The sequence below is a fragment of the Schistosoma mansoni genome, chromosome W (assembly GCF_000237925.1).
Source record: "Schistosoma mansoni strain Puerto Rico chromosome W, complete genome".
Lineage (NCBI taxonomy): Eukaryota > Metazoa > Platyhelminthes > Trematoda > Strigeidida > Schistosomatidae > Schistosoma > Schistosoma mansoni.
The window spans coordinates 21898480-21919190 of NC_031502.1; the positions used below are offsets into that span (position 1 = coordinate 21898480).

At 35.8% G+C, this 20711-nt stretch overlaps 1 protein-coding gene and 1 non-coding gene across 2 annotated transcripts in view; both read left to right on the top strand.

The window, feature by feature from the left end:
- Positions 1-20711, top strand: part of Smp_130810 (hypothetical protein) — a gene marked incomplete at both ends in the record, with an annotated part of 126151 nt that overhangs the window by 27687 nt on the left and 77753 nt on the right. Inside the window, 5 exon segments of the mRNA XM_018788974.1 lie at positions 3644-3948; positions 6025-6126; positions 7469-7618; positions 10588-10716; positions 19498-19755. Coding sequence (XP_018654464.1) covers positions 3644-3948; positions 6025-6126; positions 7469-7618; positions 10588-10716; positions 19498-19755 — 944 coding nt within the window.
- Positions 8481-8547, top strand: Smp_tRNA_02240_Gln_TTG.1.1. The gene has a single exon. It is a non-coding gene (tRNA).

Sequence of the window (20711 nt, forward strand, 5' to 3'; positions counted from 1 at the left end):
GAAGATTCAAGTAAACAATATCAAATGAAATTAAACTTGACCCCGTTGCATAAACTAGTGGCTATCAGGTCTCACCTTAATAATAGGGTTTGAAGCGAACGATATTGGTTTCAAGTCCCGAAGTGAACATCAACTTTGAGGTGACGGTAAATCCAGCTGACGAGTCCCAAATAGGATGAATCCCGCGTTCTAGATTCCACTATCTATAATTGCTAATAAAGTGGAATTGACTTTTGTAACAAGTGGGGATGTGTTTATCCCCCTCCAAATGCAAGTTATTGCTTCAGGACTGACCGGCCTGCGTCAACATCTGAACTAAGGATAGGGAGTGAAGTAGTCGGACGCGTGGACAACTTCACTTATCTTGGAAGTCTGATCAGCCCTAATAGCTTGGTGTCTGACGAAATCTCAGCACGGATTCAAAAAAGCTCGTTTGGCTTTTGTCAACTTACGTCACCTATGGCGAAGACGAGATATCCGTCTATCAATTAAGGGACGAGTATACTGCACAGCAGTTCGCTCCGTTCTACTTTACGGCTGTGAAACATGGCCATTAAGAGTAGAAGATACTCGTAGGTTACTAGTATTTGACCACAGATGCCTTAGAAATATTTCTCGCATCTGCTGGGATCACCGTGTATGTAATAGTGAGGTTAGACACAGGGTATTAAAGAACGATGGTAAATCAGTTGATGAGGTGATGAATCTTCATCGAATGAGATGGCTGAGCCACGTGTTACGTATGCCTGGACACCGATTACCACGACGCGCTATGCTAACTAGTATTGGAGATGTTTGGAAGAGAGTAAAGGGCAGTCAAACCAAAACGTGACATCAGTGCTTGACGTCATTGGTAGATGCAGACCACTTGGTTGGGATCGGCATGACTATCGTAACCAATGGTTGGAGACTCCGTGTGACATGGCTCAGAATTGAACACAATGATGTAGGTGTATACACTCTTTGTCTTCCCTTAAACTATGAGATTAAAATTTGCCTCATATGTTTCTATCTTCTTGTACTATATCCTTATATAGAACCTAACTTTTATATATTACCACCACTAAATTAACTACTTCTATGAATTCGGTGTTCATGTTGTTGTGCTAACGAGATATAGCAACTTGGACTGATGCATATGTGTGCCTGATTCTATGTTGTAGGTGACTGATTGACTGACTACATATAAAAGGCAAAAAATAAAAGACATTTAAGTTATGAGAGCTGAGGAAACAGATATTATCTACACTCAACAATGTTTTCTGAGCTTTCTTTTATATCAATGATCTCTATAGTGAAATTACTTTACATTCTCATTATCTATCAATATTAACATGTGTATAAACTGAATTAAAATGTCTACTTTTCTCAAATTACTTACTTAATTACGCCTGTTACTCCCAATGGAGCATAGGCCGCTAACCAGCATTCTACAACTCACTCTGTCCTAGGCCTTCCTTTCTAGTTCTATCCAACTTTTGTTCATTCTTCTCATATCTGTCTCCATTTTTTGGCGTATTGTGTTTTTTTGATCTTCCTCTTCTCTCAAATTACTTCAATCCAATCAGAACATACATTTGGATCATCTAAAATAGGAAAGATATTTTAAAACAAAAACAGGGAATCTATCTGTTGATTATCCTTTTTTTTTAAAATTTTTTTCTCCTTCATTTGTAATTTAGCAAAGATTAATGGAATGAATCATGTAGAACGTCTTAATGAAAGTGAGTTTTCAATCAATTTTCCGTAATGAGTTAGTGGTTTTGTTTGTAGTGAACACCGATTACAAGCAGTAATCGAATTCGAGTTACTATGAATACTGAAATAAATGACTTATTCATAACACTTCTGAAGAATCTCGTCTTTCATCATGAGACGTCATAATTCTTCCTTGAACTCAGAGGGCAGAGTTTAAGTGGTTTAAATTAATTATTCTGGTTAGAGCTTTTTAGTAAGGTTTTTTTCTACGGGGTGGAATTGTCGGCCGATGCCCAACTCTCCTCCTTTACCTGGGATTAGGACTGGCAGTAGATCTAGAAGTGCTACAGGCAGAGTTAATCTGAACAAAGGTAGAAACTATCTATGCTAAACAAACAATCATTGTAGCGTATACTAATTATAAGTCAAATGAAAACCAATTTATTATTAATCAAAACTAAAACAAGTCAACTAGCAAGCATGCCATTTTATGATATGAGCCGGCTTATGTAATTCCAAAGACTTCACTAACATTCTAACCAACATTATCAGGATTTATTTCGTGCAAAACATAAATTTTTTAGCCAATGTACAAATATTAATCGAGTTCGTATGAATATTTCACAAGCCAGGTCAATATAATCCAAGGGGATGATTGTTTACCATCAAGTTCATTATCCGTAAACCTGAAGATGTTCAAATATGTAACACATAACTATTTACGGAGTAGATAAACAAGATGATTCGTCGAAAGAAGCATTCAGTAACTGTCGAATTAAATACCTTGAAGTAGCATCTTTTTCACAAAACTCTAATTTAGTTAGAGAAGATTAATGGAGAATATATATGCCAAACTCTACACTGATCATGACTGACTGAATCAGTTGTCCGGTTAATGAAACTTCCTAGTTCACATCATCTCGGTAAATAAAGCTTCTTACTTAAGTCTTAATCTCTCTATGTATACATAGTAAGCTGGTCAAGTGTTAAGGAAGCACGTGTAGGTTATTCAATCATACTACAGTATTTAGCATTTTCATTGAATTCCAATGAATTTCCTAGAGTTTAAACTAGAGTCAAATAAAATTCTATAGATCAATTTGATGTTGTTTGCTTCTACCTTTTTTAGTACTGCAATTGATCAGTCTCTTATTGGCATATGTGCTAATGTGCGGATTGCATCGATGTTCCCTCAGTTCAGAAGCATTATAAGCAAAGATGGATAGTACCTAGCGGTGGAATCTAGGACGCAAGTTTCATCCTCTTTGATCCGATCAATTGCAGTTCTAAACATCAATAGGACGATTCAACCTGACAATACCAAGTGAATTTGAACCTGTCCGCATTGCACAAGCAGATGGCTATCAGGACTCAGTGACTAGGTGGATAACGCGATGACATTTGAAGCGAACAGTTCTGGGTTCGAGTCTCCGGTACATCCAGCTGACGAGTTTCAAATAGGATGAAATGAGCATCTTGGATTCCACTGCTAACCACTATCCATCTAAGTTTATAAAACTCTATGAAATTATAACTTCTAACTATCAGTTAGACTAAATTATACTGTCTCATAAATCATTCAATTCGGATATCTATTCAATGAAAAAGTAAACAGAAGGGGTTTTGTGAAGATTTCAGTATTTTTCATAATTGAAATCATGAGTCAACTGAAGCTAGATCATCATGGAAAACCTGGAAGTACTGGACGGCCGTTTCGTCCTATTGTGAAACTCCTCAGCGGTGCTCTGGCGCCAGACTGGTAGGTCCTGGATTCGAATCTCGCAAGGTGGGATCATGGATGCACACTACTGAGGAGTTCCACAATAGGACGAAATGGTCGTCCAGTGCTTCCAGGTTTTCCCTAGTGGTCGAGCTTCAATGGACTCATGAAGAAAATTTAAACATTCACTGATCTTCTTTTCTTTCTTTCTTCTCCTATTCAAAGCTTTACAATATTTTAAAAGAAATCTACTCAAATATCATCGTCAAATCAAGATAGCTAAACTTGTACCCATGGCTAAATCAATTGGATTATTTTTAATGGATACTAAAGCATTACATACATGTTTATTACCATCACCTAATAAATGTTTAATGATATTACATCATTTATTACCATTATATATACATAATGAAATGAATAGATTAATTAATGAAACACAAGAAGCTGAATATACATTATCAATGTTACCATCGAATACATTGGATTATGTTAATTATTTTATATTTTTAAATCAAATACAAAATAGAGTAAGATACTATTCAATATTTAATATTTAATAATTTACAATTATTGACTTACAACTGTGAATCCTCATGGAGGAGCATACGTCAACCATCAGCATTTTCCATATAACTCTGACCTAGGCAATCCTTTCCAGTTGCTGTTCATCCCTTTCATGTCTACTTCCAATTCTCGACACAGTATATTCTTTAGCCTTTCTCTTTTCCGTTTCCCTTCAAGATTTCAAGTTATGGCTTATCTCATGATGCAGTTTGATCCACTTCCAACGCCTTTTCGTAATTTCTTCGTCAGCTGAAAGCTGATTTGTTCTCTCCTACAGTCCGAACCGTTGCTGCTACCTTGACGTAGTGGTTGGGATTGCCTATCGTGATGAACCAATAGAGCTATATTGGCTGGAACGATTGTTCCTCAAGGTCTTACCATGCTAGACAGGTCGGTTGAAGAGCAGTGAGACTAATAGCGGTGAACCCAAGGTCCGAAGACGAAGTCGTACTGCTGACTGTATAGAGGTGTGATGGCAGGAAGGTGTTTCCTTCAGACAACCAGCATAACATCGATGCTGCCTTCCCACAAGGAGGTGTAGGGTTAGAAAAGGTCGAGCCTAAAAATGTACACCTCACCTTATCCCACGGATATCCGTCTCTGGCGGTAAGATCTCAACAAGTACAGAGCTAACAAAAAAATTATCCACAAAAATGTCATGTGTGACCAAACTCAGGCAGTTGTCCCTTGGGCACAGCGGTCAAGCTCTCAGATCAATAAGACCACTTCTAATCCAATTTCCTTTGTAGATACCTCTAGAAGAACCCTTCTACGGTATGGGCAACCGGGAAGTGATAACTGCCCTCATACCTTTAACAGCACTCAAGACTGACTCTCCCACAGTTGCTGATGGTATCCAGTCAACGGACATTTACTATCTTGAGTAGACAATTGTTTAATAAATACAATACTGTACGTTAAGTGTACAATTGCATAAGGACATAGTGTATAATCATTCACATTAATTTTAAAGTTATTGTGTCATTTCATTTATAAATAAAATCTACTTCAAGAATTATTCTACATTTGAGTTATACTCTAAGATCTATAATCTAATTACATAATTTATATTAAACATTGCATAATAAACTTGTCGTTTTCTAAATATGTTTAAACTGCTTTAATCTCATACTGAGTGTTATTTGATTTCACTTGGCCTTTCTATGACGCACACGTCAACTAATGCACATGAAGAAAACTAGTGTAGCGGCAGTCTCTGCATCATTAGGTTTCAACATGCTCAAGCGAAAAAGTAAGATCCTCAAATACAACATGGAGAATATCAACTTAATCACACTTGATGGATAAACTCTGGGAGAGGTAGAAACATTCACACACCTGTGTAGCATTATCAATGAACGGAGAGGATCCGGTGCAGACGTAAAGGCAAAGATTGGCAAAGCAACAACAACATTCCTACAGTTGAAGAACATATAGAACTCAAAACAATTGTCAACCAATATCAAAGTCGCAATCTTCAATACGAGCGTCAAGACAGTTCTACTGTATGAAGCTGAAACATGAAGAACTACTATAACCATCATCAAAACAGGAAAAGTATTTATAAACAATTGTCTACTCAAGATACTCAATGTTCATTAACCGAATATTATCGGTATAACCTACTGTGGGAGAGAACAAACCAAATTCCAGTTGAAGGGGAAATTAGGAAGAGACAGTGGAAATGGATGGGACATTCATTGAGGAAATCATCAAACTGCATCACGAGATAAGTGCTAACTTGGAATTTTAAAGGGAAGAGGAAAAGAGAAAACCAAAAGAATACGCTGCGTCAAATGTTGGGAGCAGACATGAAAAGCATGAATAACAACTGGGAAGAACTGAAAAGGATTGCTCAGAATATTGTTGGATCGAGTATGCTCGTGGGCGGCCTATGCTACTTCATGAGGGTTAACAGGCGTTAATAAGTAATTTGTATATCAATCTATCTACATTTTTATTGCTATGTCTGTTCAACTGTAAATTTCATTTTTTCTTTACAATTGAACTTCTCAAAAAATTTATTTATTTAATTTTAGATTGAACCAATTGAAAAAGAAGCTGAAGTTATTAAAGAACTATATGAAATGGTTGAATCATTCATTATTCCAGTACCACCAGAAGATTATGCAATCTATCAAGTATGTTCATATTGTCATTAAATAAAGATTTTCATAGTTGAAAGAGTGAGTCAATAGAAGCTAGACCATCATGGAAAACCTGGAAGCACTGCTTTAAGGCTTTTTCGCCCTATAATGGGACTCCTCAACAGTGCGCATCCACGATCCCGCCTCGCGAGCGAGATTCGAACCTAGGACCTACCAGTCTCACGGCAGAGCACTTAACTAATAGATCACTGAGACGGCATCCAACGGTGTTAATGTCTAACTTCAACTGATCGACGAAGTTGAGCAACCGTTCACCAATTGTCTTCAGTGAGTTGATATCTCACAACAGACGTGGTTTGAACTCCACTGGCTACTGCTTCTCACTAGAACTCCTGGATTTACCTCTCGAAGTCGGTCACTAGTGAGCATATGATTATTATTATTATTATCAGAAGGGGTTTTGTGGAGATTTAGTATTTTCATAGTTGAAAGCGTGAGTCAAACGGCCGTCCAGTGCTTCCAGGTTTTCCATGGTAGTCTAGCTTCAATTGACTCATGATTTCAGCTATGAAAATATTAAATCTCCACAAAACCCTTTCTGATAATAAAAATAAAGATTTGACAATATTCTAATATATTAGGTTCATTTCTTCCGTTGAAAAATACTTACATTGTTTATCTGAATTCTAGAAGGAATGAGTTCTTATTCATGATCCCATATTGACGAATCATAAAAAATATAGGAAAAAAACCCGAAGGTTTATGATTCTCAATTGCCAGTTTAATGTCGAGCAAGTGAACTGTTTAAGGCTGTGGGATATTTTAATCTCAAATTGTTTAGGGCATACTTACAAATACAAAAATGTACCCCTCCCTCTCTGTTCTTTCAATGTATATGCTCTTGGAATGTATAAGCAAATTGAAAAGTCGGATTGGAGAAACTGTAAAAAGAGTACTCGACGATATTTGTTTGTTTTACTGTGCATGTCATTTCATGCCGTTAATTCTATGACTGGTTTATCCAATGGTTCTACTTTCTTCAAAGTCAAGATATAAGAAGGAGGTTTTCTTGTGAACTGTTCAGTACCAGACGTGTTCATTCATTTCAGCGTACTTCACGATGAATTTCTATGGGTATACACTTACACATTACTTACAAAGTAAAGTAAGTAAGTAATGTGTAAGTGTATACCCATAGGCATACACATAGGCATTTATAATCACTGCAATCATTTCTTCTAGTCTTTGATTGGAGAAATTCAAGATCTAAACAAGTGAAGATGTTTTTTTGAGTCCTCATGTTTCATGATGAATCCAGTTACATGGTATGTTAATTATATATAAATAATGTTGAATATTCTCTTTCATCTTTAAGACTCTTATACCATCTATTGATCGAGCTAAAAATGCTATGGATAGAGCACTTGGTGATCGTGATGTATGTGTTGATAAATTTTTTGGTTCTTTGGAAAAAGATGTCAATGAATTAATTCATGATATTAAAGAAGTAAAACAAGCTGTGAATGTAAGTAATTCTACTTATCATTGCATTCATAAAGTAGTAATCTATACATTGAATCGTGTAATTTTAGATCACAGTATCTAGTTTCTGTTCAATACCCTTACTGTTCGTTACTCATTAAAGAGATAGTTTGAACTAGTAAGATGGAGAAAGTTTCAAAATACAGAATTATTTAAAGATGGACGGTGGTTAGCAGTGAAATCTAGGACTTGGGTTTCGTTCTATTTGGGACTCGTCATCTGGATGTACGTACATCCCAGAGTTGATGTTCACTCTAAGACTGATCAATTGTAGTCTTAAATATCATTAGGAAGATTCAAACAAACAATAGAAAGATGAATTAAGGATTATTCAAGATTGAAATCAACCATAAGTGACAATTTTTTGAGTTGTTATGTAACGCAATTATATAGATAGATAGCATGAATTTACATTCCTTGGATTTTTATAATTTATTAATTTACTTGAATTTCACAATACCTCCCAATACCGATATTAAAAAATCGTAAACTAAGATGTTGATTGTAAGCAAAGATGGATAGGTGGCTAGTAGTGGAATCCAAGACGCGCGTTTCGTCCTATCTGGGACTCGTCAGCTGGATGTACCTGCATCTCACAGGTGATGATGACTTCACGAATACAACACCGTATGGACCGCTTCCGATGCCAACGTGCTATCCACTTAACTAATGATCCGAATAGCCGCTTGCTTATGAAAGGGGGTCAAGTTTAAATTCACTTGGTGTTGTTTACTTAAATCTTTCCATTGATGTTTAGGACTGCAATTGATGAGTTTCTTATTGGTATATGCGTATACCTTGCGTATTCCCTCGATAGAGCTAACAGTACTATGGCTATCAGGACTCAGTAGCTGAGCGGATAAAGCGATGGTGTTTGAAGCGAATGGTACTGGGTTCGAGTCACAGAGTGAACACCAACTCTGTGATGAAAGTTCATCCAGCTGACGAGTCCCAGATAGGACGAAACGCGCGTAAAACTGGATTCCACTTTTAGTCACTATCCATCTTCGCTTACAATGCTTGTGAATTAAGGCAACATCGAGGCAATGCGTATAGTATGAACAAATACCAATAAGAAACTGATCAATCGCAGTCGTAAACAGCAATCGGACAATCAATCAAACAATACCAAGTCAATTTTTACGATGTTGATTGTTAATACTGAACTATGGGAATAAAATAATGACTAATTTGATTTAATTATTTTGAGGTAACCTTCTCGCACAACTATTACTGTTGATCACGACAATATGAAATATTGACTAACATAGATGTTGATTTCTTGAAAACTAGATACAAGTATATCAAGACATAAATTCATGATTTGTCTTAAAGTCTATGAAGTCATTAATTAATGGCCTGAAGCCTGTCTCTAGGTGGAGAATTTTCGGTCCATACTTCCACAGTAATCGTAAACAGAGATTGGAAAAATAGGTCAGCGTAGCACGAGATTAGTTTCAGTAGCATTCATTCTCTATATTACTTTAAATCTTGAGTTTAATCTCAATTATAACTTCCTAATCGGATTTATTTCTCTTGAAGTTTACTTTTCGGTTTCGGAGTTATTTTGTAGTTAACGCTATTCATATTTCTCAGCTTGTCATTTTTATTGTTTCCTCTATCGATATGGTGGCTAGGGTTGTGGTAACTTAGACTGAATTATAGTAATCTAAGATTCTAATCTGATATTGACTGATCAATAGATGGATATCGATTAGAGTAAACATTTCAATTTGTTATAGTTGAAATCATGAGTCAATTGAAGCTAAAACACCATGAAAAACCTGGAAGTACTGGACGGCCGTTTCGTCCTATTGTGGGACTTCTCAGCAGTGCGCATCTACGACCCCGCCTCAAGAGCATTTTATTATCTATTGGCTCATCTTTATCCCATAGCTTCAAAATATCAAAACTCTGAGAACTGTTACATTTGTAAATTAGACTCTGGATTTTTACTTTAACACAGAATCGGTATGTGGTGATTCGATTTCTATCAATATCTAGTTATTCACAGCTTTAATTGAAAGTTGCATAAACAACCATATAGGTTAAACATACTTTAAACATATATGGTACATCTTATACTGATACCCTTCAATATACTACCCATGTGTATAATCGTCGTAGATTTGAAAGAAAAACTTTATCTCTTTTTAATTCGACTATTAGTTTATTCAACTGTCCTAACATTATTTCCATATAAGTTTAAACATATTAGTTTATAACTAATACTGCTGTCCTTCGGTAAATGAGTTATTTGATCCCAGTTTATTGGTGTTTTTACGGTTAATTCATCGCAATCAAGAGCCTGAACTCCTATAGGAACTAAATAAAGTTAACTATCATTATAAAAGGTACCATACTCTTGATAGATTCTAAAGGTCTTAATGAAAGTCTCAAAGTGAACCATTACATTCAATTATCTGAATACATCCAGAAAAAAATACTTTATAGCTGTCCAGTGTTCTGAGAGTTCCTTTGATTATTTGTTAGATTATCACAATCGATTGATCACTAGGTGGTGATCAATGTCATGCGTGTCAAGTCCTTCTTAGTGCTGATCGAATGCTATCGATCAAGTTGCAATGTGGCTCGACATTACGTGCACTATGTTGAGATAAGATGGTGGTTGGAGGTGGTCAACAGGAAACCCTGGACCCGGGTTTCGTGCTACTTGGCACTGGTCAGCAAGGTGTACCTGTAATCTTGAGGGAACTGGTGCTCCCTGACGGATTCAATCCCGTGTCACTCAGCTTCACAGTCAGAGACGTTACCACTGAGCTATTCGGGCCGCGGTCGACCTCCTTTAGGACTGAGATGTAATCACAATTGATTGATTATATTCTGCCATTATTCTAAGTACAATATTTACTAAATATGATACTAACTGATTAGATCTTTTAAACATGAATTATATTTTTTTTTGTTTTTTATGTATGTACTTGTTCACAGAACCCGATACTTTTAGATGTTACAGCAGAACGTGAAACTATTCGTTCTGAATTATCTAGATTAAAGATAATAACAGATGAGTTACAAAACAGAGCTACAACCTATAAAATGTATCATCGAAAATTTAAAGTAAGTGAACGCATCTAATCAATGTGAGTAATTCTCAAACATTCACTAGTAAATCAGTCTAACCCAGTTACCCCATTATTCAATTTCTTTCATCCTATATACATATTATTGCATATAAACTTATATACTATTTCACTGCGATAGTCCACTTATGGGTTGGACTTAAGAGCCTCCAAATACCCTGATACGCCCGAGGAAGGGAAGAGTCAGCTCAACCTCTCAAAATGCTCTCATATAGCCACGTGCATACAACCCCTGCCAGGAAAGTCCAGCTCACTGCCTTCTCGCGCCACCGGAGGTGTTGTTTACGAGATTGAGAGGACGAAAAACGAACATCTAGCTAGTTAACCAGGTTGGTGAATACGGAGAGTCCACATAGGGTAGTTGAAAAACCCTGATTCGAAACCAGTAGTTTTAAATCATGAATTAATCTTAGCTAAATCAGCATTGAAAAACTGGAAACAATGGATGGTCGTTTAATTCCAGAACAGGACTTCTCATTAGTTTGCATCGACGATATCACATCCTGTAATGGAGTTCAGAATCTCCGGTCTCACTCACATACGTCTAACTTCTAAACTACTGAGAGAGCATACAACAGAGTCCCATACTGAAACGGAATAACCACCCAATGCTTCAAGGTTTTCAGTATTGATCTAGCTTAGAGTAGTTAGTAAGTTAAAAATGAGAATACTACTGTGGTGTATGCTGCATATATTGGCGGATATGAGTGTGGTATGTGCTGCTGATGTTGACAGATATAAATAGTATGTATCACCAATCGGAAATGGAATGGCTGGTGGCAGAAGCTTGAGAAAATCAAAGTGAAGAGAATGAGAACAGAGGGTGATCGGTATGGAAATGAAGGAACAATCATGTCTGATGATTAACAGTCTAAATGTTCAATATTACGTGTAGTCTGTTTAATCTCAAGTGATTGAATGTGATAAGCAAATTGATCAGCAGTATTTTGAACAACTCAATCGTGACATTTCTGATTCTAACATTGAAAACTGTTAGTTTAAATAACGCAATAATTACTTACTTACTTACGCCTGTTACCCCTCGTAAAGGAGCATAGGCCACACACCAGCATTCTCCATCCAACCCTGTCCTGGGCAATCCTTTCCAGTTCTTTCCAGTTAACATTCATCTTTTTCAAATCTGCTTCTATTTCCCGGAGTAATGTGTTCTTTGGCCTTTCTCTTTTCTGCTTCCCTTCTGGATTCCAAGTTGGGGATTGCTTCGTGATGCAGTTTGTTGATTTCCTTAATATATGTCTCATCCACTTCCAACGCCTTTTCCTAATTTCTTCGTCAGCTGGAAGCTGGTTTGTCCTCTCCCACAGAAGGCTTTTGCTGATAGTATCCGGTCAGTGAATGTTGAGTATTTTGCTTAAACAACTGTTTATGAACGCAATAATAATAATAATCAGTTCTCGAGAGACTGAATAAATAACTTTCTGGTCCCTAACAACTAGAACTAAACATAAGCCAAGGTTTCTCGATTATCCAAAATCAATACATACAAATCTTATCATGATTATTCATGAACAGTTAGCTACCATGGTAATAATAAAATGGTAATATGTTTCCTATAAATATTTTTAGTAAAATGATATGAGAAATGAACACAATCCAGTACATCCCTTCATTATTGAATAGTTATTATTCTCGGTGGTTATGGACTTCAAATAAACTGACTACTAATATTAATGATTGAGTTGAATCTTAGAGATCAGTTAATAGTATTTATTCTAATGAATTGGCTACTATTGTAATGAACAGAATACAGGTGAGGAAATTTGAATGTATTCGACACGAAAATTACAAACTATCACACTAAAATCTGACAACCATACGGTAAACAGTTAATTTGCAAACTATCAATTGTCTCAATCTTGACTATTCCTTCCGCAAATATCAGTTCATAGTCTCCGATTATTATTGTTCATACATTTTCATACCGATTTCGTTCTGTTGCCGTTCTCTCCTTATCGATCTTCTACTGAAATACATTCCATGCTCAATCATCGTCACATACTACTTATGTGGATATAAGTAGCCCACACCATACTATCATCTTTTATTAATGATGTCATAAATTATATTTTTATTAACTGAACAATCTGTTTTATTTTTTTTTTAGGACCTTGCACAAGCTTTAACGGGTACATCAATTGAAGTAAGTTAATAAGCATTCGATTATGTATAGCATTTTAATAAGTAGTATTTAACGTTATCATCAAAGTTTTTTTTGTTACATTAATGATGTTAACACTATTTTTCTAATAGTATATTTCTAAAAGCAAAATACACAAAAATTTGCCAAATAGACTTCTACTACAATACTGTCAGTATAGAGTTGTAAGGACTATCGAGTTCCATTGAGATTATGAACCGATCTAAATTAGACAGCCATTGAAAACTTGAAAGTAATGAACTGCTGTTATATTGTAGTATGAGGCTTCTCAGCAGTAAGCATCTATGATCCTGCGCTCAGGAATCGAGTCCGAGATTTAAGGTCTTGCTTACAAACGTTTAACATATAAACTACTGAGCTGTGATCCAACCGTGTTAATGTCTAGCTTTGATCAATCCACGATATCGTTCAACCTTTCATTTACTGACTGTAGAGGATAACTGTTTCACATCCAACACGGAATGAACTCCACTAGTCAATAATTCATACTTGAACTCCAGGATTTATATCTTGAAGCTAGTCGATAATGACTACATGATTATTATTATCATGGTATACAGAATTTGGGGAGATTGTATTATTTTCTGTTCTAAATTACCATCTAATCTTAGCTAGATCATTAAAAACCTTGAAGCATCGGATGGCCGTCCCATTGTAGTATGGGACTTCGTTGTATGCTGTCTCAGTAGTCTAGAAGTTAAGCTTTCGCGAGTGAGAATGAAGATTCTGTACTATATTCCAGGATGTGATATGGTGGATGAACACGAATGAGAAATCTCATTCTTGAACAAAACAGACATCCAATGTTTCCAGGTTTTCAACGGTTGTTTAACGTAGATCATTCCATGATTTATCGTTCAATAACTTAAGATTTCACTTTTTCCAATAATTCATTATGTATAACAAAACGTTATATACTTTTTCATCTATTGTAATCATTTTATGACTAACATTCGATGCATAATATTCAGTATGAAATATGGTTATCAATACATCGAAGCGTCTGAATATGGCTATTATTCATACAAATTCTGAAGATTGAACAGCTTTGGAAATTTGGTCGACGACATGGATTTGTACATAACAGTACACATATAATGGGTCACATTTGAAGTTGAATTCATGAATCAATGTAAGCTAGAGTCCCACAGGGGGGATCGTGGATGTGCACTGCAGAGAAGTCTTAAACTAGGATGAAACGGCCTTCTAGTACTTCCAGGTTTTCAATAGTGCTCTAGCCTACATCGACTCATGAATTCAACATTTGAAGTTGTTGGCTTTCATAGTGCTTAAATTTCAGTCAGTCAGCTGCAACGTAGGCCCAGGCACATATATGCATGGGTCCGAGTTGCCATACCTCTTTAGCACAACAAGACACTGAGTTGAAAGCCCTCTTCAATAAACACTGAATGCTGTAAATATATTCATTGGTTAAAAGATGATATTTTTATCATAGAATGTACAGTTCACAGAGTCAATATGAATTACCATTCTAGGTACTTCGTTTTGTGGACTATGAAAATAACATATTCATGACATGATCTCGGATAAACTAGAAGATTTTTGTTATTTCTCTTCCATTCAATCTTCTACTGACAGATATTCCACTTCCAATTGGTGTTACATACTACTTATATGTGTCATTATCAGTAGCACACACTACAGTAGTATTGATTTGATGTAATATAAGTTTAAAAAGTTTAGATAAATATAAATAGATGTGAATCGATACTGGTAAGTGTAGAAAGTCACATTTTAAAGCATAGAATTCAAAAGGAGGACATTTATTTTCATATTTACATCATTTATAATTGCTTAGGACCTGGCTTGAAAGCATTTGACTCTGTATGCCTAAACACCGATTACAACGACGCGCTATGCTGACTAGTAATGGCAATGGTTGGAAGAGAGTTAGGGGCGGCCAAACCAAAACATGGCATCAGTACTTGAAGTCACTAACTTCCAGTCTGAGCCATGTAGGTAGATGCAGACTACTTGGTTGGGGTCCGCGTGACTATCTTAACCAATGGTTGGAGACTCTAGGTGACATGGTTCAGAATCGATCACAATGGCGTAGATTTATACACTCTTTATCTTCCCTTAAATCTTGAGATTAAAATTGCTTCATAACTTTCTTCCTTCCTATACTATATCCTTATATACAGCCTATCTTTTATATACTACCACCACTAAATTAACTACTTCTATGAATCCGGTGTTGATCTTGTTGTGCCAACGAGGTATGGCAACTTGGACCGATGCATAAATGTGCCTGGTCCTACGTTGTAGCTGACTAACTATAATTGCTTGATAACTGAACACCTTATACTTTCTACAATTCTAGGATCAAATACTTGCACGAGCTGGTGTCAAAGCTTCATCATTTGTGGTAAGTGAAATGTATTGACTGTGTACTTTTGTTTTCCTCTATCCACATTCTAATAAATATATTTGACATTAAAGTATTTTGTAAATATATATTTTAGAAGTATTTACTCAAACGTTTTCCAAAACTTATAAAGGTTAGTAATTGATGAGTTTGTTGACATTATTGTTCAAGTTCTAGTTTGTTTTTATTGAAGTTATTTATTGAATGATGTTTCGTGATTCAGTGTAAGTTACTTCTTCAGAGTAAATAAATAACTAAATCAAAATTAATCAAAGTTTAAACAGTACAAAGGAACAGCACAAGAATATTATATGATCAATTAAAAAAAACCGGGTCTGAACAAGTTAGGTATGATAAAACTGCAGTACCGCCATGGTACAATATTCTGTAGTGCCATGCTTCTTTAATCGTTCACCTGGATAACCGTTATAATAGAAATCTTAACGGTGCATAAAATCAGAAGGCAAAGAGAAGCGGCAGCTACAGTTCATTGTCAAATAACGCAGGCCAAAAGGCTATAAGTACATAAGCAAATTTTAGCGAGCGAAGCAAAAACGACGCACATTGGAGATGGGGGGGGGGTAAGGCAACTCACTTTTACCAAGCGTTAATCGATGTTTATGGTGAGATAAGAATAAGTTATAGACATGTGATGAATAGAATAGGAAGTGTACACACATATATGCTCATATAAAAATAGCTAGGGTTAATAAGTGAATAATTAACAAGGTCAAAACATAACTCAAGATGGATAGGTAAATTGGCTTCTCCACAAGCTAGAATAAAGTATACGGGCTTAACATATCGACCGACACTACAAACAGAAGAACTTCAAAGAACTTTAAAACAACCCAAAATTAAAGTATATTACAAAACAATGAACATAATTCGAAATACTTTAGTTTGCTTAAAAGAAAAAATCCCATTTATGTCAACACAGAATTATGCGTACAAATTAGGATGTGTCGATTGTAATGCATGCTATATATTGTAGAGTCATCTAATGAAATCTTGACTCGAGTCAAAGAACACATTCGGCACACAAAGAAACCACCTAATAATCCTGTAGAACTGGATAGACTTAAAATTAAATCGGCAATAGCAGTTTACGTTATTTCCAAAAACTACCAAATCGATTTAAAGACGAAGACAGCAAATGTAGCAGCAGCCTCTGCATCAATAAGCCTCAACATATACAAAAGAAAAAGCAAGACTATCAAATACAACACGGAGAACACTGACCCAGTCACACTTGGTGGCGAAACTCTGGAAGAGATGGAAACATTCAAGTACCTGGGAAGCCTCATTGATAAACAAGGATGATCTGATGCAGATGTAAAGGCGAGGATTGGCAAAGCAAGGGCAGCATTTCTTCAATCGAAGAACATATGGAACTCAAAACAACTGTCAACTAATTCATAGTGAGAATCTTCGATACGAACGTCAAGACAGTTAGTTCTTTAGTACGGAGCTGAAACGTGGAGAACTACTACAACCATCTTCAGGAAGGTACAAGTATTTATAAACCGTTGTCTATGCAAAATACTTAACATTCATCGGCTGGATACTATCAGCAAAAGCCTTATTTGGGAGAGGACAAACGAACTTCCAGTTGAAGAGGAAATTAGGAAATGACGTTGGAAGTGGATAGGACATACATGAAAGAAATCACCAAATTGGATCGCGAGGCAAGCCCTAACTTGAAATCCGGAAGGGAAGCAGAAAATAGGAGGGCCAAAGAACAAATTACGCCTGGAAATAGAAGCAGATTTGTAAAGGATTAATAGCAACTGGAAAGGATTGACCAGTACAGAGTTGGATGGAGAATGCTGGTGGGCGGCCTATGCTTCTCCGAGAGGGGTGACAGGCGTAAGTAAGTACCAAATGGATTTCAAAAACATCTAAATATTACAAATTAATTTTTCCGACTACAAAGAAGGGAGAATAGCTGAAGCTTTCCATATATTGCTTAATCCTACTACTCTCAATAGCATAGAAGGCCTCACTATACATCTGACTTGAATTATCTATTCAAGCTACCGTGTCTGATATTATTCACAATTCACACTATTATCGTACATACAAATTAACGTCTATCCTTCCTCACCACAATGGTCACATCTTTTTTCATCTCTAACCATGCACACATACAAACAAATTTACATCCATGGTAAGCAGAGATGGATAGTGGCTAGCAGTGGAATCCAGGACGCGCGTTTCGTCCTATTTGGGACTTGTCAGCTGGATGTACCTGCATCTCAGAGTTGATGTTCACTCTGGGACTCGAACCCAGCACCCTCGCTTCAAACGCCATCGCGTTATCCACTCGGCCACTGAGTCCTGATAGCCACTTGCTTGTGTGATGGGGTGAAGTTTAAATTCCACTGCTAGCCACCATCCATCTCTGCTTACCATGCTTGTGAATTAAGGCTATATCGAGGCAATACGCACAGTATGTACATATGCCAATTAGAGACTGACCAGTTGCAGTCCTAACACATCGATGGGAAGATTCAAACAAACAACACTAAATGAATTTAAATTTACATCCATGACACTTATAAATCACCTCGATCGAAATGATATCACATTGACTTGTTCAGACCTGTTCTCTGATTGACCGCACATAATTTTCTTGAGTAGTTTGCTTGTACTATTTAAATCTGGATTAATTTTGATTTGATTATTTATTTATTCTGAAGAAGTGGTTTACATTGAGTGACGAAACATCAGAAAATCTAATTTTTCTACTCATGGAGATATTGTTATTATTTTTACTTATAACAATCTACGTAATGCTCAATTTATTCAAAGTTATCAAGTTAAACCATGGTAATGAAACCTAAAAACAATGATTGTAGGTTTCAATTTTATATAATCATTAACTGTTGTAAGCAAAGATGGATAGTGGCTAGCAGTGGAATCCAGTTTCACGCGCGTTTCGTCCTATTTGAGACCCGTCAGCTGGATGTACCTGCATCTCAGAGTTGATGTTCACTCTGGGACTCGAACTCAGTACCTTTCGTTTCAAACGCAGAGTATGCATATATGGTCAATAAGAGACTGACCAGTTGCAGTCCTAAACATCGATGGGAAGATACAAACAAATAATACTAAGTGAATCCATCAACTGTTGGTTAATGTGATTATCAGATGTAATATTCCTAATCAAGATTTATGTAATGACTTTAAGAAGTTACAGGATACCTTTGATAACATTACCTGAGTTGATCAAATGTATTTATTCGATGTCTTACTGTAGTGAACAAGAAGACGATTGGAGACAATCGATTGTATTTGACACGAAACTTACAGACTATCTCAGTAAAATCTGACAGCCATACAGTAAATAGTTAATTTGGAAACTATCAATCCATTGTCTCAATCTTGATCATTCCTTCTGCAAATACCAGTCGATCGTCTCTGATTTTATTGTTAATGCATTTTCATACCAATTGCGTTTTGTTTCCGTTCTTTCGTTATCCATCTTCTGCTGGAATACATTCTATGCCTGACGGTGATCACATACTACTTATGTAGATATAAGTAACCCACATCACATTACTTTCTAATGTTGGTTTATACTTTCAACTTCATTTTCTTTTTTGAGCTTTACTTCTGTATTCAAATTAGAATTTCATTAATATGGCAATTTGGACTGTGAACATAGTGACAATTATAATCGTTTCATTTTATTACTCCTAAAAAGATCTAGAAAGAATTCATAGATTGACTGTTGGAGCCAGGTCTTACATAGTATTTTTATGAGAATTTTCTAATAAAGAATCCCAGTGTTTTTCAGATTTTAAAGCTTATGATGGATAATCATGAAGTTGGAGATCAATCAATGTTTTCTAGCTCCTTTCTCTTATTATGTAGATACAGAGTCTCTACAGGTACTGGTTTTTTGAGGGAGAGACCTTACAGTCATCTCTGTGACTTCACTCTCAGATCTCAAGTTTGCTGCTCTTAAATTCATAACTTTCCAATCAAACATCCTAACATGGTAGAACCTCTAGTAACTAGTGCTTCAATCAATGTAATTTAGATAGGATCATCGTAATGTATAAGCCTGATCAGTACATTGAGGCGGTAGCTAAACTCGAAGTTCTTCACTGAATAAACATAGGAATCAACTACGTAACGTTACTTATTCTTCTCTCTTTTTTCTCTATATTTCTCATTTCAAGTCGGAATCACCACGTTTTGAAGAATTAGAAGCTATAGTGAATGAAATGAAATTAAAATATTTATTATGGAATTCACTTGATGAATGGGATGAAACGATTAAAGAATGGATGATAGCTGATTTTTTCAAATTAAATACAGAAGATTTAACAAATATAACTATGAAATATGTAAAATCAGTATCAATAATGGAAAAAGGTTTACCACCAAATACTGTAGTACCATTATTAAAAGAGAAAGTAGATGATATGAGAGTGAAAGTAGGTTCAATTCATACATATATATGGGTTTCTGTGTATATGAATATCCTATTATCTGATTCTTAGTATCAAAACAACTATATCAGTTCTCCTACAATTCTAAGTAACCAAAATCTACACAGTCGTAAGCTGCAATTGACACTATCGAATCACTTATATCAGTAGTTAAATTGATAATTGATGGATTACATTCAACCAACTCTAAGAACTAGACCAATATAATATTGTAGACCATCAACGTTGATGATCTATGTCGAATGATTGGAGGCCTACTCGAGTTAGACGGGAACGGTGTAAGCTAAATTCAAAGTCACACCTCGCGATCAGCACTTTACGTAGATTGCCTCATCGACGTATCAAGGGACCATGGATGCTCCGAAGACTGTACAACATAAAGGACGTTATTACAAGAATATATTAGTTAAAGTAGATACAAACGAAAGTAGAACCACTGCCGCATGGGCAAGTCCATGGCGTATAATTAACTGATGCGCATTGATTGTCCTTGATCTTGAAGGGAATCGATGATCTGTTCGATATTTAGTGACCCGACTGCCAGATAATTTAGCTGGGGTTCAGTGACATTTCACTGGCCCTACAATATCAATTAGTATTCAGTAATGAATCAGTGTAAATATTTTAGTTTGATAAGCTACATGTCTTAATCCATGGGATTCGTTAGTAAGTAGATGATATGAGAGTGAAAGTAGGTTTAATTCATACATATGAATACATATATGGGTTTCTGTGTATATGAATATCCTATTATCTGATCCTTAGTATCAAAACAACTATATCAGTTCCTTGACAATTCTAAATGACCAAACTTTACAATGTATTTTATTTTAGGCAGGAAGATGCAATTGACACTATCGAATCACTTATATAATTAGTTAAATTGATAATTGATGGATTACATTCAACCAACTCTAAGAACTAGACACATATAATATCAA